Genomic DNA, 26,229 nt, shown 5'->3' on the forward strand with positions numbered 1-26,229 from the left:
CAGAGACACCCCAGAAGGCAGCTGAGAGGCCGGCACCCACCTCCCAGCTCACCTCGCAGAGCTTTAGAGCCTGAAAACAGGAAACACCAGGGAAACAAACAGAGCCAGACCCGGACCCGGCCGGCTCACACAGCCAGCAGAGCCCTGGCCGGCCACAGCCCCAGGGCCTCCACGTGGCCATCACAGGCGCGCCCCAGGACCTCCACACACCCTCCGCCCGGCGGGAGCCCAGGGCCCCCAACTCCAATTTCCTCCCGGAGGAAACGCAGGGGGCCCGGGGGCCCCCGTGAGGCCTAGGGGGAGGAGATCCGGAGGAGGCACCCGCTTCCCACGGGATCGGGGCTGCAGGTGGACGCAGCCGGCCCCCGCCCCGGCCCTCAGCCCCCAGGTGGGGCCCTGTCCTCCCACGCACAGGACTGCCTGGCCGGCCCAGGGCGGGATGCAGCCCAGGCCACTCGCACGGGATCGGGTTACGTGTTTTTCGGGAAAAGTTTTGAACACGTTGCAGTTCCCTCCACCTCCTGCCCAGCCCCCCACCCCCCGCCCCTGGTTCTGAACCGATTTGATGGACAGGACCGTCCTGGCCCGCGACAGAGCGTGGGCTTCACAGAGGGCGCCTTTGTTAGCGCGTGAGGCGCCCCAGGACCCCTCCGCCCACAGGGCCCCGTGCCCCACAGAAGGCTCCGCTTACAGCTGAGGGTTCCCGTTTTCACGGCTCCGGGCCGAGGGCAGACCCCGCAGGAAGGAATGTCAGCTGTCCCCTCAGGAGCAGCTGCCTCCAGGCCAGGAACGCAGCCAGGAGCCCCGGGTGCAGGGACCCCGGCAGGCGCGCATGATGGCCCAGGGGCGGGACGCGGAGCCAGCACCCCGGGCCTCACGGGGGCCCCGCGACCTCGAGCCCTCGGCCTCCTCCTGCGCGGACAGACCTTCCCCCTCACAGGGCGAGGGTGGCGGCACTGGCCCCTCAGAGCCCAGGGGGGAGACCCCGCAGGCTGAGCTGGGACCCCATCAGGCCAAAGAGGCCACAAGCCCATGACGAGCATGCACAGTGAGGGGGAAACGCCACAGACCTGGGAGGGGCGAAGGCACTCGAAGGGGGACGGGAGGGGTGGGTGGACAGAAGCGCCGGAGGGCCGGAGGAAGTGAGGGGGCCGTCACGGGGGCGCAGGGCCGCTTGTCCAAGGAACTTGATGGGCAACTCGGACCCACAACCACAGGATCACAGGCCAGGGGGCTCCTCTTCTCAGGGGTCCCCACTGGGTGGGCTCGGAGACTTAGCCAAGATCCCTTGAGGGCAGCAGCTTCAAATTCTGCTTGGCGGCTCTTGAGCCTCTGTTCATGGACTCACGAGGGGACCCTGGGGGGCACCCAGACGTGGGGGGCTGTGGGGGCCGCCTGGGCCTCACCCACCCCTCCTGGTGCGCGGGAGACAAACTCAGCAGTCTGCCCTGCCCCCAGCCACGCACTGTCCAGGGCAGGCCCCCGCCCCATTTCTGCCCAAGGCGCAGCAGGAAGCCCCCACACCCACGTGAGCCCTCTCAACTGGGGGCCGGGGGCCCCGCACACTGCCTTCCTGGGGGCGGCTCGCAGCAGGGACTCGGGAGGGGGAGGGCCCCCTGCAGCCCGGAGCCATGCCGCCCCCCGCCCCGCACCCCGAGTTGTAGGGTCAGACCCCACGGTCAGGCCTTTGGGACCCCTGAGCTGGCGCCACTGCCCATGCCAGAGCCAGGAGCTGGCGCAGAAACATCCAGAAGGCACACCGGCTGTGGGGTCTGCCCGCAGCTCTCAGTGTTTCTACCCCAGACCCAGGAGGCTCTGCCCGCGGGGTGGCCAGGAGTGCCCGCGCCACAGAGGGCCAAGCAGGAGGCCCGAACCAGGCAGCGGCTCGACCCTGGCCTGGCCGGGCACTCGTGTGTCCACGCACACACACGTGTGCCTTCTGGCTCCCGCGGGGGGAGGTCAGGCCTTCCCACACTCTGGTGCCGGCCCCGTCTTACACAGGAGGACCCTGGGGGCAGAGACGGAGCCCACGACCCCACCATGCAGTGGGTGCCCTAGAAACACTCGCTGATCAGACGCAGGTGAGGACGCCCCCACACCAGGACGGAGCGCTGGGCCGGCTGCACTCTGAGGAAGAACCTCGGAGGAGGCCCTGGCAGCCAGAAACAGCCCTCAACGGGCAGCGCCTGTGTGCTGGGGACAGAGGCCAAGGGGCTCAAGACCCCGCCGTGGGGAGACGTCTCCCCAGGGCACCCAGGGGCCAGAGGACAAAGCTGGTGATGTCGCTGGGCGAGCAGGAAGGCGCCCCGGAAGCGGATGTACAGGAGCAGGGCTTTGCTGGGTGTGTAGGAGTTCTCCAAGCAGAGAGGGGAAAACTGAGAGAACAGCCCTCCAGGGAGGCGACAGACCCGGAGCAGATGAGACCTTGGGGTCTGTTCACGGGGAGCCTGAGCCAGCCGCCGGGAGCCCGGCCTTGGGCAGACGTGACCAGGCTCTGTGAGCCTCACCCTCTGCCTGCGGAGGCTCACGGCCTGACCAGCAGGGCCCCAGGCCCAGACTCCGCGCCGCCGTCTGGATCGGCACGTGAAGGGTGTAGGGAGCAAGGCCGGAACGGGCGGGCCTGCAGAGCGAGCGGGGTGTGCGCTGGGGCCGGGGGTCAGGAGACAGAGCCCAGGCCTCATTCCAGAGAAACGCGGGGCCCGCCGAGGGGCCAGGGGACGCCGGGTGGTGGGGGGAGGGTCCCCGCAGGGCCTGGACTCGCAGTGGGGAAACTGAGGCCTGGAGGACTGGATGCTCTCGCCTATGCCGCGGGAGCCAGGGCCCCGGGGTGGGTGATGCAGCCAGAGGGAGGGCTGGGTCCCCGCGGAGGGGCCCCCGGGAGCCTGGGCCAGGGAGGAAGCCTTGGCGATGACCTCATCCGCTAGGCCTCCGGGCTGCGGCTCATGGGGTTTTCAGCCGCAGGCATCGCAGGACAATCCCTGGTATGCGCCCACCAGAAGCCTGGGGTACGCGGGGCCTGTGCTGTGCATATGCGCCCGCCAGAAGCTTGGGGTACGCGGGGTCTGCGCTGTGCATAGGCACCCACCAGAAGCCTGGGATACGCGGGGCCTGCGCTGTGCTTCTGAGGGCCTCTCTCTTTGTGTGGGATTTGAAAAAGGAAAAAAAAAAAAAAAAACCACCCTGCGATTTCGGAGACAAAAACCAGCCCCTCACCTGGGCCCAGCTGGGGTCTCTTCCCCCAGGGAGCGGGGAGGGGCTGTGTTTGCTACGGCAGCAGGCGGGGGATGGGGGGGGAATCACAGGACGGGGCTGGGGCCCAGCCACAGGCGCGTGTGCACGCAGAAACCCGGGCACAGAGCGTGCACGCGGCCATGTGCACAAGCAGACACACAGGCGCGCTGCACGCTCGCACACAGACACGTGTACACACACACACACACACACACACGCACACACGCACGCGCGAACGCCTGGCTTCCTCTGAATTCAGGAACTGTGTCGGGAGCCCTGTTCCCCAGAAGCTGCAAGCAGGGCTCAGATCTCGAACGGGCCGTCCGCACCCCTGGGACAGACCCCGCGGCAGCGACGAGACCCCACCCCAAGTGGCTTTTTCAGGCCCCCCAGATCTCCCTGGTTCAGCAAAATGCTTAATCCCTCAGAGGCCGCCCGAGGCTCCCTCGCCTGGAGCTGAGACAGCAGCTCTCTGGCCCCATAAAAAGCAGTGCACGAAAAGGAAGGGAGACGTGTGGGCTCTGTGGGAGAACACAGCTTCGAAGGACTTTTTCCACCATTTAAACACTGAGGCGCTCTCGGAATCCTGTGCGAGCCCCGGCCCCTCCCGGCTCCGGGCTGCGGTCTGGCTCGCAGTTCTGGGTCGCGGCCAGCGGCGCCCTCGAGCCGCGGACAACACCGCCACCTGGTGTCCTGCGGCCCCAGCCTGGGCGGCCGACCCAGGGGGGCCTGCGACCTCCGCCTCTGCGCCCGCTGCCCACACACCCCCTCCCTCCGTCACACCCTGCGTGGGGTCACACCCGTCCCCAGCCTGCAGACCACAGCCTCTCCAGGGAGCCCCCAGCTGCCACCTCCACCCAGACCCCGGGACCCCGGGCCTGTCTTGTCCACTGCCAGCTGCCCCGAAGGCCCCGCACCCACCTACCTCCTCCTCCCACCCTCAGGGCACCCCCTCTTCCAGGAAGCCCTCAGCATCCCTGCAGACACCCCGTCCGCCCCCCAAGTCCCGCTTCACCTCTTGCCTCTTTCGGGCCCCAGCCCTTGACGTAATGCCTATCACGACTCGTGTCTTCCCCGGGCCCTGCAGCTGCATTCCTCCCGGGGCCCCGACACCCCACCGCCTGCCCCATGGCCATGACTCCACAGGCATGACTCTGGTCAGCTCAAACCCCCCCCAAGGGACCTGCCTCCACAGGCCAGCAAGTTATGAAATCGTTCGGAACGCAGTACAGGCCATCAAAAGGTTGCATCTGAGACCGTTTTCCCCCAGGCTTTGTTCCGCAGGTGGGGAAGCTGAGGCCCAGGACCCCGGGACAGCTCCGGGAGCCCCAGGGAGCCCCCTCTGAGCTCCTGGACTCAAAGGGACTGTCTAAACCCAGGAGCACCGTTCTGGGCCTGTGGAGGCTGCCACCCGTGGGCCCCTGCCCTGGAGGGGCGGCGGAGCAAGGAGACAGAACCTGGGGCTCCCCGCTTCGGCCCACAGACCCCCGTATCACGCCCAGCCACCGGGGGGGTGGGGAGTGGGGAGCGGTGAGGAGGGGAGCCCCGGCAGCGGGCGGTCGCGGGGGCCACCAGCAGTGATGGCCGAGTCGCAGCCTGCCCGGGCGGGCGGGAAGCCGGCCCCGTGACAGGTCAGAAGGTCAGTCCACCCACAGGAGCATGTGCCAGGGCCCCGGGGCAGCAGGAGGGCCCAGGGTCAGGGGTCAGCTAACTGCCCGGGAGCAGAGGGAGCCGGCGGAGGGGCAGACAGGGGGTGCGCAGCACTGGGGCCCAGGAGGCCCAGCAGACCCGAAATCCCACCAGAGCTTCTAGAATGATCAGAGCTTGGTTTTGGAAAACCTCCCCCCCACCCCCACTCCCCGCCCCAAGCCGACAGCTGCGCTGTGGAGAGGGTGCCTCGGGGGGCACGCGAGCGGCAGAGAGAATGGGGGGCGTGGGACAGGAGAAGCGCCCGCAGCAGGGGCCCTCTGCTGGGAGGTGGGGGGCTGCTCGCTGGCACAAACACCCCCCAGGGTCCCAGCTCCAGCTGAGCCCCCATCCTCAGCGGGGGTGGTTTAGTTGCTCAATCGTGTCTGACTCTGTGTGACCCCATGGACTGTAGCCTACCAGGGTCCTCTGTCCATGTGATTCTCCAGGCAAGAACACTGGAGTGGGTAGCTTTTCCCTCCACCAGGGGATCTTCCCAACCCAGGGATCGAACCCGGGTCTCCTGCATCGCAGGCAGATTCTTTACCAACTGAGCCACGAAGGAAGCCTCAGGGAGGAGGCCGCAGTTCCAGGAACAGCCACCAGGAGGCGCGCGGACCTCAGCGATGCCCGGACTGCGCGCCGTCGGTTCCTCCAGGAGGCGGGGAGCCAGGGGCCTGGGGGCTGCGGGGTCGGCCCTGGGGCCCCTTTGCCACCATGCCCGGCTCTGGGCCTCCCAGCATCATGAAGCCCCAAGGAACCCACTGTGACTGGGAGCAGCAATGCTGGGGATTGGGGACGGGGAGCTCCCGCACAGGCCAAGGGGAGAGAGGAGGCCGGACCAGATGAGGCCCGAGGCCGCCAGGGTCTGCCCCCCACCCCGGAGCCGTCCTGGGTGACCCACGCCCTCGATGGTCTGCTTTCCAGCCCCAGAGCCGGGCCTGGGATGCGCTGACAGCAGCAGTGACTCGGGAGCTGGAATCCCGCGTGGGCTGCACCCAGGGCGCTGCCTGAACCGCACGAGGGTGGGGCCAAGTGGCCTGCAAACCGGGACCCCGGCGGCTGCAGGGCCCAGGCGGGGGGCGGGTGTCCCGGGGGCCCCACCCCGATGGGACTCAAGGTTGCGGGGGCCTCTCAGAACGCAGGAGTGAACCTTCCCGCAGAGGGGGAGCCGACCCCGTCACTCAGGGGCCTCGTGGGCTGAGCTGTGATCTCCCCAGGTCCCTACGTTGGGATCCTGAGCCCAGAATCTCAGATGCGGCTGTGTTTGGAGACGGGCCTTTATAAAGGGGTGATTATGGTAAAATGAGGCCCCTAGGGTGGGTCCTCGTCCCGTAGGACTGGTGTCCTCAGAGGAGAGGCGGTCAGGATGTAGACACACACAGGGTGACGGCACACAGCCGAGGACGCCGTCACCGTAGCGTCCTGCCCTCTCACGGGGCTTGAAGGCCACCCCAGCCCAGAAAAGGCGCAGCTCTCTGCCCAGGCCGGGCATTCCCTAGGAGACGTGGAGAGCCCCTCAGCCCGCCCCGCAAAGCCGGAGCACCCGAGAGATGCCAGTCTGCACACCCAACCAACGCGCCGGACCAGACCAGGCAGCAGAGACTCCAGACAGACGACTCCAAAGGGTCAGAGGACAAACCACCGCAAACGATGACGAAGCAGAAGGAGTCCCAGGCTGCACAGGTGACAAGGCAGTCGCCCTGCTAGACAGCAAAGAAAACCTCCCGGAAACATGAGGGAAGGGATTCCACTGGCGATGGCAACTAATAGCAGCTGTTATCACATTGATAATGACAACAACAGCTGTCTCAAACCCACATCCCCAAACCGTGAAACCCTCTGATAAACAGACACGCCCTGCCCGTGGACAGAACAACCACGCCAAAGAGATGCTGGCCTCCCCAAATTCACTCATCAAACACCGACAGGTGTTTCCTGGGAGGCAGACAAGCTGATCGCAAAGGTCACTGGGGACAGGAGACGAGCAGGAATCGCCAAGTGAGCCCCGAGAGAGCAGGGTCGCCGACGCCAACCGCACGGGAAAGCGGATTGTCGTGGAGATGCACACGCAGCTGTGGGCAGGACAGGAAGCCCACGGAGCAGAGCCCGGGACGCCCGGGTCCCCATCAGCGCGGGGAAGAGAGACACTGGAGCAAGCGGTGTCGGCGTGGGGGGCGGCGAGAGGGAGGGGGGAGAGTGGACCGGGTCCTTCCACCAGGATGCGCCCAACGAGCCCCAACAGCTTAAAGACACAAGGTCCACCCAGACAGCTGCCAGAGGAAGGCGGGCTGAGTGTCCCTCTAACCTCCGAAGGGGAAACTCCGTGAGCACGAATGCAGAGGCGTCGGGCGCACGGTGGAGCCGACTGCGTGAAGTACGACAGGCGCTGCCTCGAGGCCTCGGGGACGCCGGCTCACAGCCATCGGCTGGCGAGGGCAGGGGCACCCGGGCCAAGGCTGGGGGCAGGGGCAGGGACGCCCGCAGGTCTGTGTGCCAGCCGGACCGGGGCCACGGCGCAGGCCGAGCAGACCGCAGCCCCAGCCGCTTGTCCTCCCTTCCCTCCCAGCTCAGAAGCCCACTCCTCCCGGAAGCCCTCCCAGACCATCAGGCCCAGGGTCCTATCATTCCTCCACCTTCTCAGCCCAGTGGTCACATCCTGGCAAGGTAGGGAGCCAGGAAGGTGGGGTCCCCACCACCTCTAGGCCCTCGGTGTCAGGGCGAACCCACAGAGCCAGCCCGCCCTGGGGCGCCGGCACAGGGTCCCGTGGGTGGGAGAGGCCAGGAGTGGCGGGCTTCGCCCTGCGGCCCACCCGCCCGGGGGCCAGAGCGCAGGGCCCCTCGCGCTGGTACGTACCATCCAGAAGAGGGTCCCTGTGGCCAGGGCAACATACTGCTCGATGGTGGACAGCACGCTGAAGATGAGGCAGACCAGGACGATGAGGAAGCTGCGGGACAGGAGCACACGTGGTCAGTGCCTCGGCCAGGCTGCCCACCCCGCCCCCCGGACACGGCCCGGGCCTCGCCCACCGCCCGGGGGACCGGGCCCTCCCCCGGGGCCGGCCCCGACTGCCAGGCGTGCCCCAACCACAGCAGGGCCAACGGCACGAGGTCGCCCCCCGGCCAGGAGGGGACGGGCTCTGACCCAGGCGATGGGCAGACGGGCCGCGGAGGCCCAGGCTGAGGAGCCAGGCACTGCCCACACGGTCTCCAAGGATCCAGAGCGGAAACTCGCGGGGCCCAAGGGGCCTCCTCTGGGCGGCAAACGTTCTGGACGTAGGGTGATGGTCGCAGGCTCCGGGGGCGTCCCAACAACAGGGCAGCGTGCTCGACCCCAGGGTTTGCCCCCGGCCCCGGGGACACAGGCAGCCGCAGAAAGAAGGCAGGCCCAGCGCCGGCCAGCTGGCCCAGACCACTCTCCAGCCTCAGTTTCCCCACTGACACAGCCCGTGGCCACTTCCTCTCAGCAGCGGACATGCAGGCAGGGACTCGGGGGTCAGCCCCAGGGCCGCCCAAGCCTGGACCCGTGTACGCCTCTCACCCACTCCTCCTGAACCTGCCTGCCTGCGGCCCGCGGAGATGCTTCCACACAGCTTGTCCAGCCACAGACGCTGTCCTGGGGAAGGATCTCACCACCGCCCGCACCACCCAGCCTCACGGTACAGATGGTAACACACGTCCCTGCAAGACGACGGCCGCGTCGGCTGCTTAGAGATGCAACAGACGAGGAAACTGGGGCCTGGGCTCCATGCTTCCTGAGGGTGAACCCCCAGTGGCCAGACCACGGAGGGGGTGAGGCCAGGCCCCAGGGAGACTCCGGGAGCGCGCCAGCGTGGTGTCCTCCCCTCTGACCCTCCCCTTCCCCACAAAGGGCATTTGCAATGACGCTGAGCATCGTCCACGTGGTCCAGATGGCCGCCCACACCCAGATTCATCACCGAGTCACACCTGCAGAGCCCTGCTTGCCACGAACGGTCACACTTGGGCGCAAAGGTCATGACACCAACACCCCCGCTGGCCCACAGTCACCGTGCCAACACTGGCTGAAGCCCCGAGCCGCGAGCCCTGTGCCGCGGGCCACTGTCCCCCAGGCTGCAGGGAGGCCCTCGGTGGGGAAGGGGCGGCTGGCCCCCGCCAGGCCCGGACCCAGGTCTGCAGGTCCTGCTGCCCACGGCTCCCCGGGTCCCCCACCTCCAGCCCCCGCCGCCAGGACGTGCGCGATAAGTCCTGAACCCTCTACGGGTCCTGCCTCCTGAGGCAGGGGATGTAGACAGAACCCAGGCAGCGTCGCTGCCCCCTCAAGGCGTCGCGGTGGGCTGCACGGCCCACGGCGGGTGGCTCAGCTGCCTCGGAGGCCTGGGGCAGCGGCCGCTCTTCTGCGAGGCCCGTCCCCGTCGACTCTTGCTGCCAGGGTGGCGACTGACCACGTACTGTCTGTGTCAGGACGACCCCGGCTTTGGACACAGCGGTGAGAGCTGGCTTAGAGCCACGTGCCAGGCGGGGGCACAGGGGCCCGGGGCTGGGGAGGCGGGGTCTCGCCAACAGGAGGGGTCTGGCCGTGGCAGCTCCGCCTGTGGACAGGCCTGAAGGGACGGTACATCAGGGTGGGTGTCCTCAGCCTCAGCTCCCGCTCAGAGGCTCACGGAGGCCCCACCCCGCCCCGCACTGTGCGCCCAGAACCTTGGCGGAGGCCCTGGCCCAGCGCGTGGGCCCCCACCCAGGAGCACCCCCCTGGGGGCCGCTGGGGCTCAGGGCTCCCGACCCTCCACGGTGTGTCGGCCTCGGTCACACTGTCCTCTGAAGGCTCAACAGCTCCTTGAATACCTGCACACGTGCCGGTTTCAGAAAGAATCATTTCACAAAGGGTGCTTTGTCCCCTCTGAGCGTGTGGGCCCAGGAGCCTCAGTGAGGCCAAGGTCGGGTCCCCGCCCTTGGGGTGTTGGCAGCAACCTGGGGGGTCCGGCACGCCCCTTCTGCCTCTGTGGGGCTGGCCAACCCCCTCCGTCCCAGCCTAGGTCCTGAGGCTCCAAAGTCAGGCAGCCGCAGACCTCTGAGAGCTGGGGGACCAAGGCCCAAGGGAGGGGGAAAACTGCCCTGTTCTTTGCCCAGGGTGTGGGGAGCGGGCCTGGGCGGGGGAGAGGCCCCCTCGGGTCCCGGCGCTGCCCGACCCGACTTCCCGGGGGGTGCGTGCGTGCCCATGGGAGGCGGCCATGGCCAAGGCGAGGACGGTGGCCTGCCTGTGCCCTGACGGCCGATCCACCCTGGGCGCATGGCTGCCGGCTCCCGCCCGAGGACGTCCGTGCCGTTATCGGACATCGAACATCATTTCAGCATCTGCGCCAACAGGTGCCCGGGGAACGCAGGGGAATGCGGGAGCTGTGCCAGGGCGGTGGTCCAGCAGGAGGGCGCACCAGGGGGCAACAGGGGGTGGACGGCAGGACCCCACCCCCCTCACCCACGGGCTGGGCCCCCAGCGGCACCGGCGACTGGAGGGCTCAGCCCAGGCGGGCCGGGCCAGACCCTCAGGGAAGTCCACGGGGAAACCTCTTTCAACCCTGGATGTTCCCCAGTGATGCTGAAAACGTGAATAAAAAACACACGCTTCACGTGCAAGGGAAATAGAGCCTGTTCAAGGCGCACCCGGAACCCAGAAGTGACAGACCCCTGCCTTCGGGCTCTGTGAGCTCTGAGCGAGGCCCAGGCGGCTGAGACGCAGCACTCGGGCGGTCAGGGAGCGTTGGCTGCGCCCTATCTGTGGGTCAATTTCTCTGCGGCCCACGGACTGTAGCCAGGCGCCTCTGTCCAGGGGATTTCCCAGGCCAGCAGACTGGGGCGGGTTGCATTTCCTCCTCCAGGGGATCTTCCCGACCCAGGGACTGAACCCACATCTCCTGTATGGCAGGTGGATTCTTTACCACTGCCCCACCTGAGGAGCGGATTCAATACATAACAATTAGGTACTTGGGAAAGTCTCACTGGCCCAGAAAAAACGCTCTGTGCGAAGGGATGGACGTTGGGAACGGTGAGACGCCACAGTCGCGGGAGGGAAAGTCCTGCTCGAGTCGACCCCCACGAGGGCCCTGGAGCTGAACCCCACAGAGACGGACAACGGGGCGCGGGGCCGGGCGGGGCCGGGGAGGCAGGGCTTCTGGGCACAGACTGTGTCCCTTCAGGAGGATGAGGCTTGGAGGACGGCTGAGTTAACGGCCGCCCTGCACAGCCCAGCTCTGCGTGTCCGAGCGGGGCACTCACATGCTGTCCGAGAGGAGGTTTCACGCTACACGTGAAACCACAGCTTTTCTAGGTTAAGGGGAAAGAGAGGAAACTAAGTAAATGACATTTACACACAAGCCCTGGACTGGGGCCCGTGTTTGATTAAGGCTATAAATGAGGCTGTGTGAGGTTCAAAGACCCGCCCTCCCAGCTAGGACCTTCGGGCCGATAACAGACAAAGGGCTTGTCCCGCTGCCTGAACCTCAAGGCCGAACTCGGAGCGTGTGATTTAGCAGATTAGCTGCTGACGTTCAAACTCCGGCCGTATCGGAGGGGTTCCTCTTCGTACAAAAGTCACCTGGGAGATTCCAAACATCCCTGAACAAACAGGACAAGGTGGGCTGGGGCGTGTGTGCCCGGACGCGGATGCCCTGTGGCACTGGGCCCCCGGGGGACGCGGACGCCCCGTGGCACTGGGCCCCCGGGGGACGCGGGCGCCCCGTGGCACTGGGCCTCCGGGGGACGTGGACGCCCCCGTGGCACTGGGCCTCCGGGGGACGCGGGCGCCCCCGTGGCACTGGGCCTCCGGGGGACGTGGGTGCCCCCGTGGCACTGGACCCCCGGTGGGGGGAGCTTGCCTCAGGTCCCACCAGGACTGTCTGTGGGGCTGGGGCAACACTACCCAATGGAACGCCAAGACACGCCCCACCCCAGTCCAGCCCATGCCCAGCACTGCCCTGGGTGGAACAGGGTCGGGCACGTCGCCAATCACACCTCGGCCCAGGTGCTGGGCGCTGTGCACCCCCTGACCCCTGCAGAAGGTGTTACACCACCTCCAGAAGGAGACTCTGGGCTGTCCTTCCACTCCGCGCTGCCCGGCAAGGGGATCCCGGGCTCAGGGACAGCGAGGCCAAGCCAGCTCCAGCCTCAAGGCAGGGACCGAGGCTCCCCTCGGGCGGGGCACCTGTTTCCAGGGGCCCGGCCCAGCACTCGGTGCCCCGAGTCCTCCAAGGGGAACGGCACGTGCAAGGCTGAGCCGCAGGGTGCGGGAGGTGCTGTGTGGGCAGGCGGGGCGGGCGCGGGAAACACTTGGCCTCCTCCAGCTTCCGGGGGACCCAGGCGCCTCTGGGCTCAGAGCCACATCCTTCCGGCCTCTGCCTCCAACGTCACGGCCCCTGTGTTTGTCCCTTCTATCTGTGTCTCATGAGGACACTTGTCACTGAACTGGGGCCCCCCTGCCCGAGAATCCAGAATCATCTCCCCCTCAAGATCCTTAACATATCACCTCTGCAAAGATGCTTTTTCTAAATACCTAAGGTCACGTTCACAAGTTCCAGGGAGTCTGCCATCTCTGGGGGCCATTATTCAGCCTCTGAGACTTACCAAGTGTTCTAATAAATGACTGCAGATGGTGACTGCAGCCATGAAATTAAAAGACGCTTACTCCTTGGAAGGAAAGTTATGACCCACTTAGACAGAATATTGAAAAGCAGAGACATTACTTTACCAACAAAGGTCCGTCTAGTCAAGGCTATGGTTTTTCCAGTGGTCACGTATGGATGTGAGAGTTGGACTGTGAAGAAAGTTGAGCGCCAAAGAATTGATGCTTTTGAACTGTAGTGTTGGAGAAGACTCTTGAGAGTCCCTTGGACTGCAAGGAGACCCAACCAGTCCATCCTCAAGGAGATAAGTCCTGGGTGTTCATTGAAAGGACTGATGCTGAAGCTGAAACTCCAATACTTTGGCCACCTCATGCGAAGAGTTGACTCATTGGAAAAGACCCTGATGCTGGGAAAGATTGAAGGCAGGAGGAGAAGGGGATGACAGAGGATGAGATGGCTGGATGGCATCACCGACTCAATGGACATGAGTTTGGGTAAACTCTGGGAGTTGGTGATGGACAGGGAGGCCTGGCGTGCTGCAGTCCATGGGGCTGCAGAGAGTTGGACACAACTGAGCGACTGAACTGAACTGAATAAGTCGCTTATGATGACGAGAACTATCAGCACATCTTCCGTGAGTCTTTAAAAGCCCGCATCAGGCATGTGGTAACATGCGAGTCCGTGGCGCCCTGTGAAACAGTCCAAGGTACGTTCAGAGCTTCCTGCCCATCCCCTCATGGCCTCAGTGCATCTGGAGAGACCCGAGTAAGATCCCAGGCTCCAGGGCCTAGGATGCAGAGAGGTATGTCTTTGCGAGGTCACACACAGCTCAGCACCCCACCGTCCAGACCCCGTCACGTCAGGGAGGGACGTGGCCCCGCACTCCGCCTCCCCGTGATGTGCAGGGCGGCATCCAAGCAGGGCTCCCGGGACGAGGGCTTCCACAGACCACCCCGACTCCGAACCTCCCATGAGGCGCGTTCCTCATTCCTTTCAGAGTCTTCCTCGGGCGATGCGACCCCTAGCCACGCGGGCTCCAGCGGCAGCTGGGCGCATGAGGCCACTGTTCCCGCAGCGCCAGTCTCCCTAAGGTCCCGTGAGCACAAGATCCCATCAAACTGATCCCCGAGGCCTGCCCGCAAGGACCCCTAGGAGACGAAGATGCTTATCGCTGCCTCTCGCCAGAGGCCATTCTCAGCCTTGCGGGCTTTCAGTCGACACTTCTCTAAAAGTGACCTGGGCTGGGACCCCAGAGACACAGGGCCTCTCACCTCGCACTCTGGCCGGGCCCTTGGCTGTTGCTGTGAGCATAGCGCCTCCCTAAAGACCAGACCTCCTCTGCCTGGGGGTCTCCACCCCCGGGGGATGGGCCACCAGGACTGCACCAGAATCTGCAGCCCACATCCCACTGGTCTCCCTGCCCAAGTCTCAATGTCCACCCGGCAGCTGGGGGCGATCCTGGGAGGATGGAAATCCCACCAGCCCTCCAAGCTAAAGATTCTCCAATGAAGTCTGAGCTCCAAACACACCTTCCCAGGCAGCCCCCTGCCGCATAGGCCTGGGCTTCCCTGAGGGGTACGGGGGCCTTCTGATGCCACAGCTGGGCCCTGTGTCCCCTGCCCTGCTCTCATCAGACCACTGACCACCTGCTGCCCCCGATAGAGCAAGGGCTCCGCAGGCAGAGGAGGTCTGATGTCCACTTTGAAGGCCCCATATGGGACCTGGTACCTGAATGACTGACTGACTGTTTTAGGTTGAACTCAAGATCTCAGGGGACAGAATTCGCAGTGCCACCTCCTCCATGCAGGCCTCCAGGGTTCATCCAGAAGTGAAATCCTCTTGTGCCGTTTTTTTCCTCCTTGCCCTGCCCGGCCACACCTCACCCCAGAGTGCTCCGCCAGGGCCCTACAGGGTTTCCAATGGGCCAGGGCACCAGGGAGCTCTCCACATACCCCTTCTCCCCCAGGCTGCATGCCCACAGTGCCAGGCAGAAAGGAGCTGGGGGCGGTGGGAGGGAACTCTGATGTGAGTGGGCCGCAGCCACGGCCACACCAGCTGCCAGGAGTGCAGAAGACGCAGCGGGCGAGGCTCTGAGGGGAGGGTCATGGTCTCGCTGCCTGAAGTTGGCCCCAGAGGCAGCAGGGAGGGGACTGCTCCCAGAGAAGGCCAATCCATGCCGGGCAGGGAAGGGTCACCGCGCCCAGCCTGGCTACGCACGCTACCAGCCCCTTGACCCTTGCACGCCTGCAAGGCACTGCCCCATGTCCACTCTGCCCGGTGTCTGCCCACCAGGAGGGCAGCGACTGCCCAGACTCACCCTCACCCTTTCTCAGGGCCTCTTCTGGACACCCAGGATGATGCAGGGAGGGGACAACGTGGACGCAGGTTGGGGTCACGCTCAGGAGCCCTGGGACGGGTCCGCCGGCAGTGAAGCGCCACCTTGCTCACCGGCGGCCGGACTCAGGGACCCGGACTGCTCAGCACAGGTAGAAACCCAGGTCCACCCTGGCGGCCCCGGGCTGGAGGCACTGCAGGCCCCAAAGCCCGACCGCGCCCCCCGCCCGAGGTGACAGGGTGGGCGCCCCCAGCACGGGCCGTGCCTTCTGCAGGGCAGGGGCACGATGGCCAGGCCCAGCCGAGCCCGGGGAGCGGCCTGACTCCATCGAGGACGCGGGTGGACGGCCATGCTTGTGTCTCACCCCACGCCCAGCGTCCTCTCACTTCCCACGTGCAGCTCCGCACGAGGCCCTCGCGTGTGCAGGGGGCGGGACGTCCCCCTCTGTCGAAGGCCGAGCCGGCTGGGGGAAGCTGGGGGCAGGCCTTGGCCGAGGGCTTGACCACATCACCCTAATCGGTCACGTCGAAGCCCTTCCCGGGCACTAGAGAGGCAGGGATGGGGGTGCTGTGAGGGTGAGTTTTCTCGGGGATCTGTTACACGATCAGAAGCATAACAGCCAGCGACGCCCCCAGAGTCCAGTGGCCGAGAGTCTGCCTTCCAACGCTGGGGCGCGGGTTCAACCCTGGCTGATGAGCCCAGGTCCCACAGGCCAAGCAACCAACCGAACGTTTAAAAGTAAATAAATAAATTGGTGTCTTAAAATCTTTTTTTCAAAAGTCAGTGAACCAAGATCCCACAGGCCAAGCAACCAAAATGTTTAAAAATAAATAAATAAATCGGTGTCCGAAAATTGTCTTTTTTTAAAAAAAGAGCTTTCCCTGGTGGTCCAGCGTTAAGACTCTGTGCTTCCACTGCTCGACTCAACCCCTGGTTGGGGAACTAAGATTCCACGCACTGCCAGGGGGTACCAATAAGTAGAGAGAGAAAGAAAAGAAAGAAAGAGAAGACAGACAGACAGACAGACAGACAGCAGCCATGTCCGAGCACCAGGCTGTGGGCGACTAGACTTGGAACGTCCGGCCCAGGCCACGGTCAGCCACGCGCGCTTTCCCGGCATCCGCTGGACAGCAGAGCGCCAGCGCAGAGCTGGGAGCCCGGGCTCTTTCCACCAGGCCCCACGCAGCCCCTCAGCGGCCCCAGTGCCCGGCAGGAGGGTGGGGACAAACCGTGTAAATCCACACCTTCCCGTCCCCTCTGTCTTCACGAGAAGCCCCAGAAGCAGGCCTGTCCCTCATCAGAGGAGAAAGAGGGCCCGAGGCTGCCCCGAGCCCCGGCCCTGAGCGGCCGGTGGAGAGCAGGACCGCAGCGCGGGCTTCCCACCCCAGGTGCTGCCCACACCGCCAGGAAAACAGAGTCCAGCCAGCGGGACAGGGTCTGTATCTGCCCACTGCCCACCCTCGAGAGGCTGCCCTGGCCTGGCAGTGAGAGGACAGGCCCCAGTGAGGTTTGGCCAGGGGGCTGGTGTATCCCGGCCCTCGGGGTCCGGCGCTGGGCGGCAGGCCCACCCGAGGCAGGGCTGCCGGGCAGAGCAGACGAGCTTGCCCAGGGCCCGCGCTGTGGGGTGGCTCTGACCCCTGCAGCATCGCCTCCACTAAGCCTGGCCGCCCAGCCCAGCCCGGCTGCGATAAGAACCCCTCGGAGGGTATATTTAGAAGGTGCTGGAGAACAAACTGAAGTGACCCCGCAGACAGGGGCCTTATCTGCCCCAGGACGCATGTCGTCTTCCCGTGAACGGGGCCTGTCCTGGGCGAGGCAGGGGCCCAGAGGGCCCTCCCGGGGGGCAGGGGGGGCAGTGCGAACAGCTGGACACACCTGTGCATGCTCGCCTGGCCCCAGAGGCAGCCTGTCCCAGCGGCGACCCCCGGCCCGATGCAGCCAGCCCCTGCAGGCCTCACCTGGGACAGGACGGGACGGGCAGCCGCCCTTCTGGGCTGAGAAGCGGCAGCAGATAGCAGAGCGCTCAGACACCAGCAGGGGTGGGAGGGGTCCGGTGGGCTTCCTGCCCACGGCCCAGGGCCCTGCCCTCCTTCACACAGGGTGAGTCTGCAGGCTGGAGGCCACGGCAGGGCTCCCGGGACACCTGGACCCAGCCCCGAGGAGGAGCAAGATGCCTGCAGCCCCACTGGTGCCAGAGGGGGCGGGCGTCTCTGCGCATCCCTGCTTGGGAAGTCCTTCCTCCTGTCTACCCCTAAGCCTTCCTCGCTGCAGTGTGGCCTGACCTCAGGCTGAAGGCAGCTCCCGACTCCAAGCCCTGCGGGGACCCCATACAGTCTGTCCTCAGGGCCAAGACCGCCGCCCAGACCCAGAGGGGCAGGCTCCCTGGTTGAGACTTTGAGGAGCCCAAGCCTTCTCCTCCTCTGACCCCCGCTAAGCACCCTACCCAACACTTCGGAGGTAGAGGCCCTTCTGAGAGGCCGGAAAGCCCACATGGGCAGCCAGGCCCAAGGCAGAGCCCCCTCCCCCTACCCTGGAACCTGCCAAGATTTCCCCAGAGACAGTCCTCAGCCTGCCAAGGCCGTACGCCGAGCAGACGTGGGTCCCCAGCACGGCCTTGGCTCCCGCACAGCCGCGGCGCCAGGTGGTCTCCTGCCCAGGACCTTGGTGATTCCCAACCCTCTTCCATTCCCAGCGCCCCTGAGCCCAGCAGGTCAGTGCTTGGGGAGCGTGGAGAGGCAGCAGGTCCCCACGCCGGGCACCGCCCCCTGCCTCCCGGCCAGACCTGGCTCCATGGAGGGCCCGGGCGTTGACACCAGGCCCAGGATCCCCAGAGTCGGCCCAGGAAGGGGCCGTCCCTCATCCCTGCCGTCCAGGGGCCCAGGTTCCCTGAACGTAGACGCCAGCTTCTCGGGCCCTCCATTCACCCCAGACCAGGAAGAGTTCTGGCTTCACGGCTCTCTCCTGGGGTGACCCAGGTCACGTGCCTCCTTCCCTACAGGACATGCTCTCCCTCCAAGGCCCAAACTGGGGGTGTGGGAGCCAAAGAAGCCTGTCCTCCAGCCGAAGAGCAGGGACGCCTCACTGTTGTCTCCCCACCGCCCTGAGCCAGGAAGGCCCGCCGCTGACAAAACCAGCGTTCCGGGGTGGACGGGGACAGCCCGTGGGACCCGCCAACCCACACGGCCCCAGGCAGGCCCCCAGAATAGGGCCCTTCACCCCGGCCTTTGGGGCCAGCTTTGCTCTAGACGAGGAGGCCTGAGGGTCAGGGCTGCGGACGGTGTCCCTGCCCGCCTTCTGCGGCAGTCCTGAGGCATCCCAGGGAAGCGGGTCAGACTGAGAGCAGGCAGCCCGAGGTGGACCCCAGCGTGGCCAGGCCTCTGCCGGGAGCACCCCCGCTCCAGGCCGCGCGAGAGACCAGGTCAGCCCGGGCCACACACAGGCTCTTGCACCCCAAGAAGGCAGGCAGATCTGGGGGAAGGCCAGGGTATTTAGGGGGATGAGGCAAGGACATCGGGGCAGAGGGAGATAAACGTGCTTCCTCTGAGCGCCCATCATGGGGACACCGCCTCGCGGATTTTGAGCCCAGATCCAGTCCCTAGCCCCTCTCTGCCGCGCTCCTGACCCCTGAACCCCTCCCAGGGGCCTGCCGGGCTGCAGCCACAGCTGTCCCCGCCCCCGGCCTGTCCAGCACCTCCATACTGGGCCGGGACGTGGTCAGCCCCCAAGGGCCTCAGGGTCCCTGTCCAGTGGCCACTGCTGTGAACCCATCTGCCCACCGTTTCAGAAGCCCCGCCCCCACCCACCGCCAGCATGCCGCCCCGGGAGCTGCAAGCTTGCTGTTCGACGGCTCCTGCCCTTGGAAAGCCCAGCGCTGCTCACCGCGGGCCTCTGCCAGGCCATCGGGGCTATCCCCAGGACACATGGGGGCAGCAGTGAGCGGGGGTCACAGAGGGGCCAAGGCAGGGGCTGGAGCAGAGGCAGAGGAGAAGGAGGACGTGTGCGCCCAGGCTCAGGACCTCCTCCCCAAACACGGCCTCCAGGAGCCCAGGGACTGAGCATTCGGGCCCTCCTCACGGGCGGAGGATGGGGGCGGACGACCCTGTGACTGACTCCCAGCCTGGCTCCAGCACCTCCAGCTGCACCCCGAGACGTGCCCAGAGGTCCCAGGGGCCGGGGGCGTGTGGACACAGTGAGGGGGTGCCCTCATCGTAGGTGTGACCGAGAGCTGGTGCCCGGCACGTGGCAGGTGCCTTCGCAGGGGCCACCCGGCCTCGTCCTGGGACATGACGCAGCCTTGCCTGCAGGAGCCGCAGCCTCTGGAAGTTCTGCCCTCCGGGAAGCGGCCTGCTTCCTCTTTCTGCAGCTGGCCTGAGACGAACACCCCCGCTTCCTCTGTGCTTCTTCCTTGCCCCGTGTTCACACCCGCTCTGATCTCTGCAAACACACTCGGGGCTCCCACACGTGCGTGAGGAAAGGGCCGCAGTGGATGCAGCCTGGGCCCTCGGATGGTCGAGGGCTCCCCCTCCCCCCCGCAGCCAAGCCTGCCCTCCTGCATCCAGTCCCCAGGCTGGACTCCCCGCCCACCACGGGCCGCCCGGAACCAGGCCAGGCCTTCATCAAAGCCAGAGCCGCTCCAGGGCGCAGCGGACGGAAGCGGGAGCTCCGCGGTCAGGGCCCCCTGTGGGTTCCTCAATGCCGGATGCCAGGAGCAGGTCTATTTTGGTCTCTGCATCCTCCACCGTGCCGGCCAGCAGCCCGGCTCTACTGCAGGAGGAGGTCAGCGCCTCCACCCAGCACGGCCAGCCCAACGGCTCCAAGGCGTGTGCTCCATCACTGGTCACGGAGGGAGGATTCCCAGGCTGGGGAGTGACCACGACTCAGCTAAAATCAGTCCCCCTCCTACTCGGAGGCCAACTGAGAAGGCCCAGGCCTGGGACAGCCACTCAGGACTGGGCTGCAGGGATGAGGCAGATCCAGGAGACAAGATTGTAAACCAGAGAGGAAATAAACAAAAGGAAGACAGTGACAGCGGCCCCAGGCAAACAGAGAGGGGCTGTCACTCTGAGCCACAGTGGGGTCGGGGTGGGGGAGGCCGCCTGCGGTGACACGGCCCACAGGAGGGCCAGGGTGGATATTCCAGCAGAGGTGAGTGCAAAGGCCCTGAGGCAGGCTATGAGGCCAGGGAGGCAGAAGCAGGGCGGAGGGCAGGAACACCACCAGGAAGGAGGCCGGAGGAGAGCCACGCCCTGGGGCCCCTCGCGAGCCCAGGAGAGGTACCAGGCCGTCCAGGCCTCCCAGCTCTGCGCTGGGCCCCAGAGACCCCAAGTGGGAGAAGGGTCAGGCCATCAGAGGAGCATCCCTCTCATGCACGCCCACCACGGGGCCAGAGCCTACCAGGCCTCCAGAGTCTTTGGGCTGCATCCCAATCCAAAGGCAGCATCGGCAGTGAGTCCATCCCACCGCTGCCCCTCACACCTGGGGCATCTCCCCAGCAGCTGCCCCAGGCGTCCTTGGGGGCCCCCTGCCCACATCTGCCGGGCCCCGTGGCCCAGCCAGCGGCCGGGGAGTCCCTGCCCCGAGAGCTCCTCTTTTCTCTCTCAGTTCAGCCGCAACCCACAGCGGCCACGTCCAAGGAGGGAACAAAGGCAGAGGACGGGAGGAGCAGCCCAGGGTCCGGCGGCGGGACACGGGGCCGGAAGCGCCTGCACCAGGCCGACACCTCCGCATGCTGTCGGAGCTGCCGCTTCCTGCTGGCCGCCCAGAATAGCCAGCATATCCTCCAAGCAGCCTCCCCGATCCTGCCCGTGACTAACACCACCCCCCACCCGCCCCGCAGGACACCCAGCCTTCGGGAAGCCAGGCATTCATGAGAGCAAAGAGACCCTGCAGCGTCAGGGTTCCCCAGACCTGGGGTCCTGGGCGCAAAGGTGCAGAACTTGGAGGGGAATCAATGACGGACGCCAAGGGAAAAGGCTCTGGGGTCCCAGCAGCCTTCTCCCAAAGCCTGGTGCACCCCTCGGGAAGCAGTGTTCTAGGAGAGGAAACTCTGGCATTCTCTGTCTCCTGAAAGAGCAGAGACCCTGAGCCAGCTGCTCCGCCTCCCCACCTGTGCTGCGTTAGTCACAGGAGCACGGCCCCTCCCCAGGGTCGCGCAGCTGTTACGGGGCCTGGGAAACCTGGGCTCTGAGACGAAAGCTGGGGAAGCGGGGGAGGAGCCGCCTGGGGTGGGACGTGTCACGTCGGAGGAGTCTGCTCGCTGAGGTGCCGTGAGGCCAGCAGGAGGTCGGGGGAGAGCCCGCTCCAGGGTCCAGGTCTGTGAGGCATCGGTGTGTGGGTGACGGGGAGCAGGCTCTGGGCGGGCCTCCCAGGAGCGAGGGGGGCAAGGGGGGAGAGCAAGCGGGCTGGGCGACAACCCAGGGGGGCAAACGCCCTAGGGTCCTGCCCCTCTTTCTACCCCACCATCTACTCCACTCGCAAACCCTCTTATCCACAGGCCCCTTGCTTGTCATCCTCACTCCAGCCCACCTGGAGCAAAGCCTCCGCCTCCCACAGCCCATCTCAGCAACAGCCTCTGGCCTCCCCACCCCCAGTCCCGCACCACGCAGAGGTCAGAGGGTGCTGGTGAGCGGTCTGGACATCTAAGGGGCGGGCCCTGGGCAGGCATCATGAAAGAGAAGACCTCAGATTACACACATGAGCAGACTTCAGCTTCAGCGTCAGTCCTCCCAATGAATAGTGAGGATTGACTTCCTTTAGGATGGACTGGCTTGATCACTGGAAGGACTGAAGCTGAAGTGCCAATACTTTGGCCACCTGATGTGAAGAGCAAACTCATTGGAAAAGACCCTGATGCTGGGAAAGATTGAGGGCAGAAGAAGGGAGTGGTGGAAGATGAGATAGTTGGATAGCATCACCAACTCAATGGACGTAAGTTTCAGCAAACTCCGGGAAATAGTGGAGGACAGAGGAGCCTTGGGTGCTGCGGTTTGCAGTGTTGCAGACTCAGACACGACTTAGTGACTGAACAACAACAATGAACAACAAGTAGACTTCACGTGGACACAAAAGTCAAAGCCTTAAACTTCTGGAAGAAAACGTGATCAATTTCTCTTTCATTTCAGTGTAGGGAGAGGTTCTCAGTCATGACTCACAATTCAGAGGCAATAGAACGAAAAATAAATAAATTTGATTACATAAACAGAGAAAGTTCTTTTTTTTTTTTTTTGTAAATAACAAAAAGCACCATAAATAGAGTCAAAAGACAAATGATCAACTGGGAGAAAACACTCACAATATAAGCCACAAAGAACTCACATTCCTTGAATACGAATGACTTAAAAATTGAGAGATCAAGGACCAAAATCTCATAGAATAACACAGAAAAAGACAGGAACAATTGATAAATGCATGCATGTGTGCACATATACATGACCTTTAGACATATGAAAAATGCCCAGATGCATAGTTACAGAAATGCTATCAGGTGAGCAAAAAATAAAATAGAGTGACAACACAGCTGAGAAGCTACATGGGAAGCAGCTTGCTCATACACTGCTGGGGTTGCACATGCAAAACCCTCATGAAAGGGAATCTGGTCACGCCTAGAAGAGCCAGACACGACTGACGTGACTTAGTACCACACCCACGCAACAGGACCTCAGGGCTTCCCAGGTGTCTCAGTAGGAAAGAATCCGCCTGTCTATGCAGGAGGGGAGGGTTCGACCCCTGGGTCAGGAAGATGCCAGGGAGAGGGAGATGGCAACCCACTCCAGCATTCTTGCCTACAAAATCCCATGGACAGAGGAGCCTGGCAGGCTACAGTCTATGGGGTCCTAAGGGTCTGACACGACTTGGCGACTAGGCAACAACAATAACAAAGACTGCATACTCATCCTTCAGTTTCACACTTCCATTTCTAGGAATCCAGGCTAAAGAGAAAAATAAAAACATGCACCTTTCTTCATTGTGATATTGCTTGTAATTGCAAACTACTGGAAATCACCTAAATGCCCATAAAGAAACTATAGTCTATCCACTTGGCAAAGTACCAAGCAGCTGAGGAAAAGGGAGAAGCAGCTCTTGATGGACTGACGTGGAGTGAATTCCAGAATGTATTGTTAGGTGAGGAGAGCAAGCGTGAAGAGCACCTGCAGACTTTTCAACAAATGGGGCTGGGAATTCTGGATCCACATGCAGAGGAGTGCAATCGGACCCTTACTTTATACCACACACACAAATTAACTCACGGTGGATACAGCTCTCCCACAAAAGACCTAAAATGCTAAAACTCCTAGGAGAAGACATGGGGGAGAGCTTCACGGCACTGGATCAGGCAATTTTTTTTAGATAGGACACCAAAAGTACAGCAACAAAAGAAAAGACAGATCAATTAGACCTCATGAAAATTAAAATTCCTATGCAGCAAAAGGACACAATCAACAAAGTGAAAAGACAACCAACAGAATGGGAGAGAGTATTTACAACTCATATATCCAGAATACACAAGGAACTCCTAAACTCAATAACAGCATCAAAACCCAGTTAAATGGGTAAGACCCAACTACTGGTAGATCCAGTTTCATTGTACTTGCAGCAGGGCAAAGGCTAACAGAGTTTTCTCAAGAGAACACACAGGTCATAGCAAATACCCTCTTTCAACAACACAAGAGGCAACTCTGCACATGGATATCACCAGATGGTCAATACCCAAATTAGGTTGATTTATATTCTTTGCAGTCAAAGATGGAGAAGCGCTATACAGTCAGCACAAACAAGATGTGGAGCTGACTGTGGCTCAGATCATAAACTCCTTATTACAAAATTCAGGCTTAAATGGAAAAAAGTAGGGAAAACCACTAGGCTATTCAGGCATGACCTAAATCAAATCCCTTATGATTATACAGTGGGGGTGGTGAATAGATTCAAGGGATTAGACCTGGTAGAGTGCCTGAAGAATGATAGATGGAAGTTCATAACATTATACAAGAGGCAGTGAGCAAAACCATCCCAAAGAAAAAGAAATGAAAGAAGGCAAAGTGGTTGTCTGAGGAGGCTTTAAAATAGCTGAGGAAAGAAGAGAAGTGAAAGGCAAGGGAAAAAGGAAAAGATACACCCAACTGAATGCAGAGCTATAGAGAACAGCAAGGAGAGATACGGTTTTGAACTGTGGTGTTGGAGAAGACTCTTGAGAGTCCCTTGGACTGCAAGGAGATCCAACCAGTCCATCCTAAAGGAAATCAGTCCTGAATATTCATTGGAAGGACTGATGCTAAAGCTGAAACTCCACTACTTTGGCCACCTGATGTGAAGAACTGACTCATTTGAAAAGACCCTGATGCTGGGAAAGACTGAGGGCGGGAGGAGAAGTGGAAGATAGAGGATGAGATGGTCGGATGGCATCAGCGACTCGATGGACATGGGTTTGGGTGGACTCCGGGAGTTGTTGATGGACAGGGAGGCCTGGTGTACTGCAGTTCATGGGGTCAGAAAGAGTCAGACACGACTGAGTAACTGAACTGAATTGAAGGAGAGATAAAAGGACTTCTTAAATGAACAGTGCAAAGAAATAGAGGAAAACAACAGAATAGGAAAGACTAGAGATCTCTTCAAGAAAACTGGAGCTACCAAGAGAACATTTCATGCAAAGATGGGCACTATAAAGTCCAGAAACAGTAAGGATTAACAGAAGCAGAAGAGATTAAGAAGAGGTGGCAAGAAGACACAGAAGAACTACACAAAAAAAGGTCTTAATGACCCGGACACCTGCCTTGGTCTGCTCACACACCTAGACTCGGACATTCTTGTGTGAAGTCAAGTGGGCCTTAGGAAGCATTACTGCAAACAAAGCTAGTGGAGGTGATGGAACTCCAGCTGAGCTATTTCAAATCTTAAAAGATGATGCTGTTAAAGGGCTGCACTCAACATGTCAGCAAATTTGGAAAACTCAGCAGTGGCCACAGAAATGGAAAAGGTCAGTTTTCATTCTAATCTCAAAGAATGGCAATGCCAAAGAATGTTCATACTATCATACAGTTGTGTTCATTTCATATACTAGTAAGGTTATGCTCAAAATCCTCCAAGCTAGGCTTTAGCTGTATGTAAACTGAGAACTCCCAGATATACAAGTTGGGTTTCAAAGAGGCAGAGGAACCAGAGATCAAATTACCAACATTTGTTGGATCGTAGAGAAAGGAAGAGAATTCCAGAAAAATGTCTACTTCTGCTTCATTGACTATGCTAAAGCCTTTGACTGTGTGGATCACAACAAACTGTGGAAAATTCTTAGAGATGGGGATACCAGACCACCTTACCTATCTCCTGAGAAAGCTGTATGTGGGTCAAGAAGCAACAGTTAGAACCAGACATAGAACAACTGAGTGCTTCAAAATTGGGAAAGGAGTATGACAAGGCTGTATATTGTCACCCTGCCTATTTAACTTGCACACAGAGTACATCACGCAAAATGCCAGGCTGGATGAATCACAGGCTGCAATCAAGATTGCTGGGAGATACACCAACAAACTCAGATATATAGATGATACCACACTCATGGCAGAAAGTGAAGAGGAACTAAAGAACCTCTTGATGAGGGTGAAAGAAGAGACTGAAAAAGTTGGCTGAGAACTCAACATTAGAAAAACTAAGATCATGGCATCTGGTCCCATCATTTCATGGCAAATAGAAGGGGGAAAAGTGGAAGCAGTGATAGATTTTATTTTCTTCGGCTCCAAGATCACTGTGGATGGTGACTGCAACCATGAAATTAAAGACATTTGCTCCTTGGAAGGAAAGCTATGACAAATCTAGACAGTGTATTAAAAAAGAGATATCACTTTGCTGACAAAGGTCTGTATAGTCAAAGCTATAGTTTTTCCAGTAGTCATGAACAGATATAAGGGTTGAACCATAACGATGGCTGAGCACTGAAGAATTGATGCTTTTGAACTGTGGTGTTGGAGAAGACTCTTTTTTTTTTTTTTTTTTTTTTTAAGGATAAATTGGTATATTCCCTCTATAAAAGTGTTTGACATGGAGAAGACTCTTGAGAGTCCCTTGGACTGCAAGGAGATCCAACCAGTCCATCCTAAAGGAGATCAACCCTGAGTAGTCACTGCAAGCGCTGATGCTGAAGGTGAAGCTCCAATGCTTTGGTCACCTGATGCAGAGAGTCAGCTCATGGGAAATGATCTGATGCTGGGAAAGATTGAAGGCAGAAGGAGAGGGTGGCAGAGGATGAAATGGTTAGATGGCATCACCGACTCAATGGACATGAGTTTGAGCAAACTCTGGGAGACTGTGAGGGACAGAGGAGCCTGGTGTGCTGCAGTCCATGGGTCACCAAGAGTCAGCCCATACATAGGAAGTGATGTCTTGAATGTGATG

The 26,229-nt window shown here is 61.9% G+C and overlaps 1 protein-coding gene across 1 annotated transcript in view; it reads right to left on the reverse strand.

Annotated features, from left to right (window-relative positions):
* Nucleotides 1-26,229, reverse strand: part of KCNQ1 (potassium voltage-gated channel subfamily Q member 1) — a 362,001-nt gene that overhangs the window by 297,118 nt on the left and 38,654 nt on the right. Inside the window, exon 2 of the mRNA XM_065938008.1 lies at nt 7,775-7,865. Within this exon, the coding sequence (XP_065794080.1) occupies nt 7,775-7,865 (91 nt within the window). The remainder of the gene's footprint in view (nt 1-7,774; nt 7,866-26,229) is intronic.

The sequence above is a fragment of the Muntiacus reevesi genome, chromosome 5, assembly GCF_963930625.1.
Source record: "Muntiacus reevesi chromosome 5, mMunRee1.1, whole genome shotgun sequence".
NCBI classification, from domain to species: Eukaryota; Metazoa; Chordata; class Mammalia; order Artiodactyla; family Cervidae; genus Muntiacus; species Muntiacus reevesi.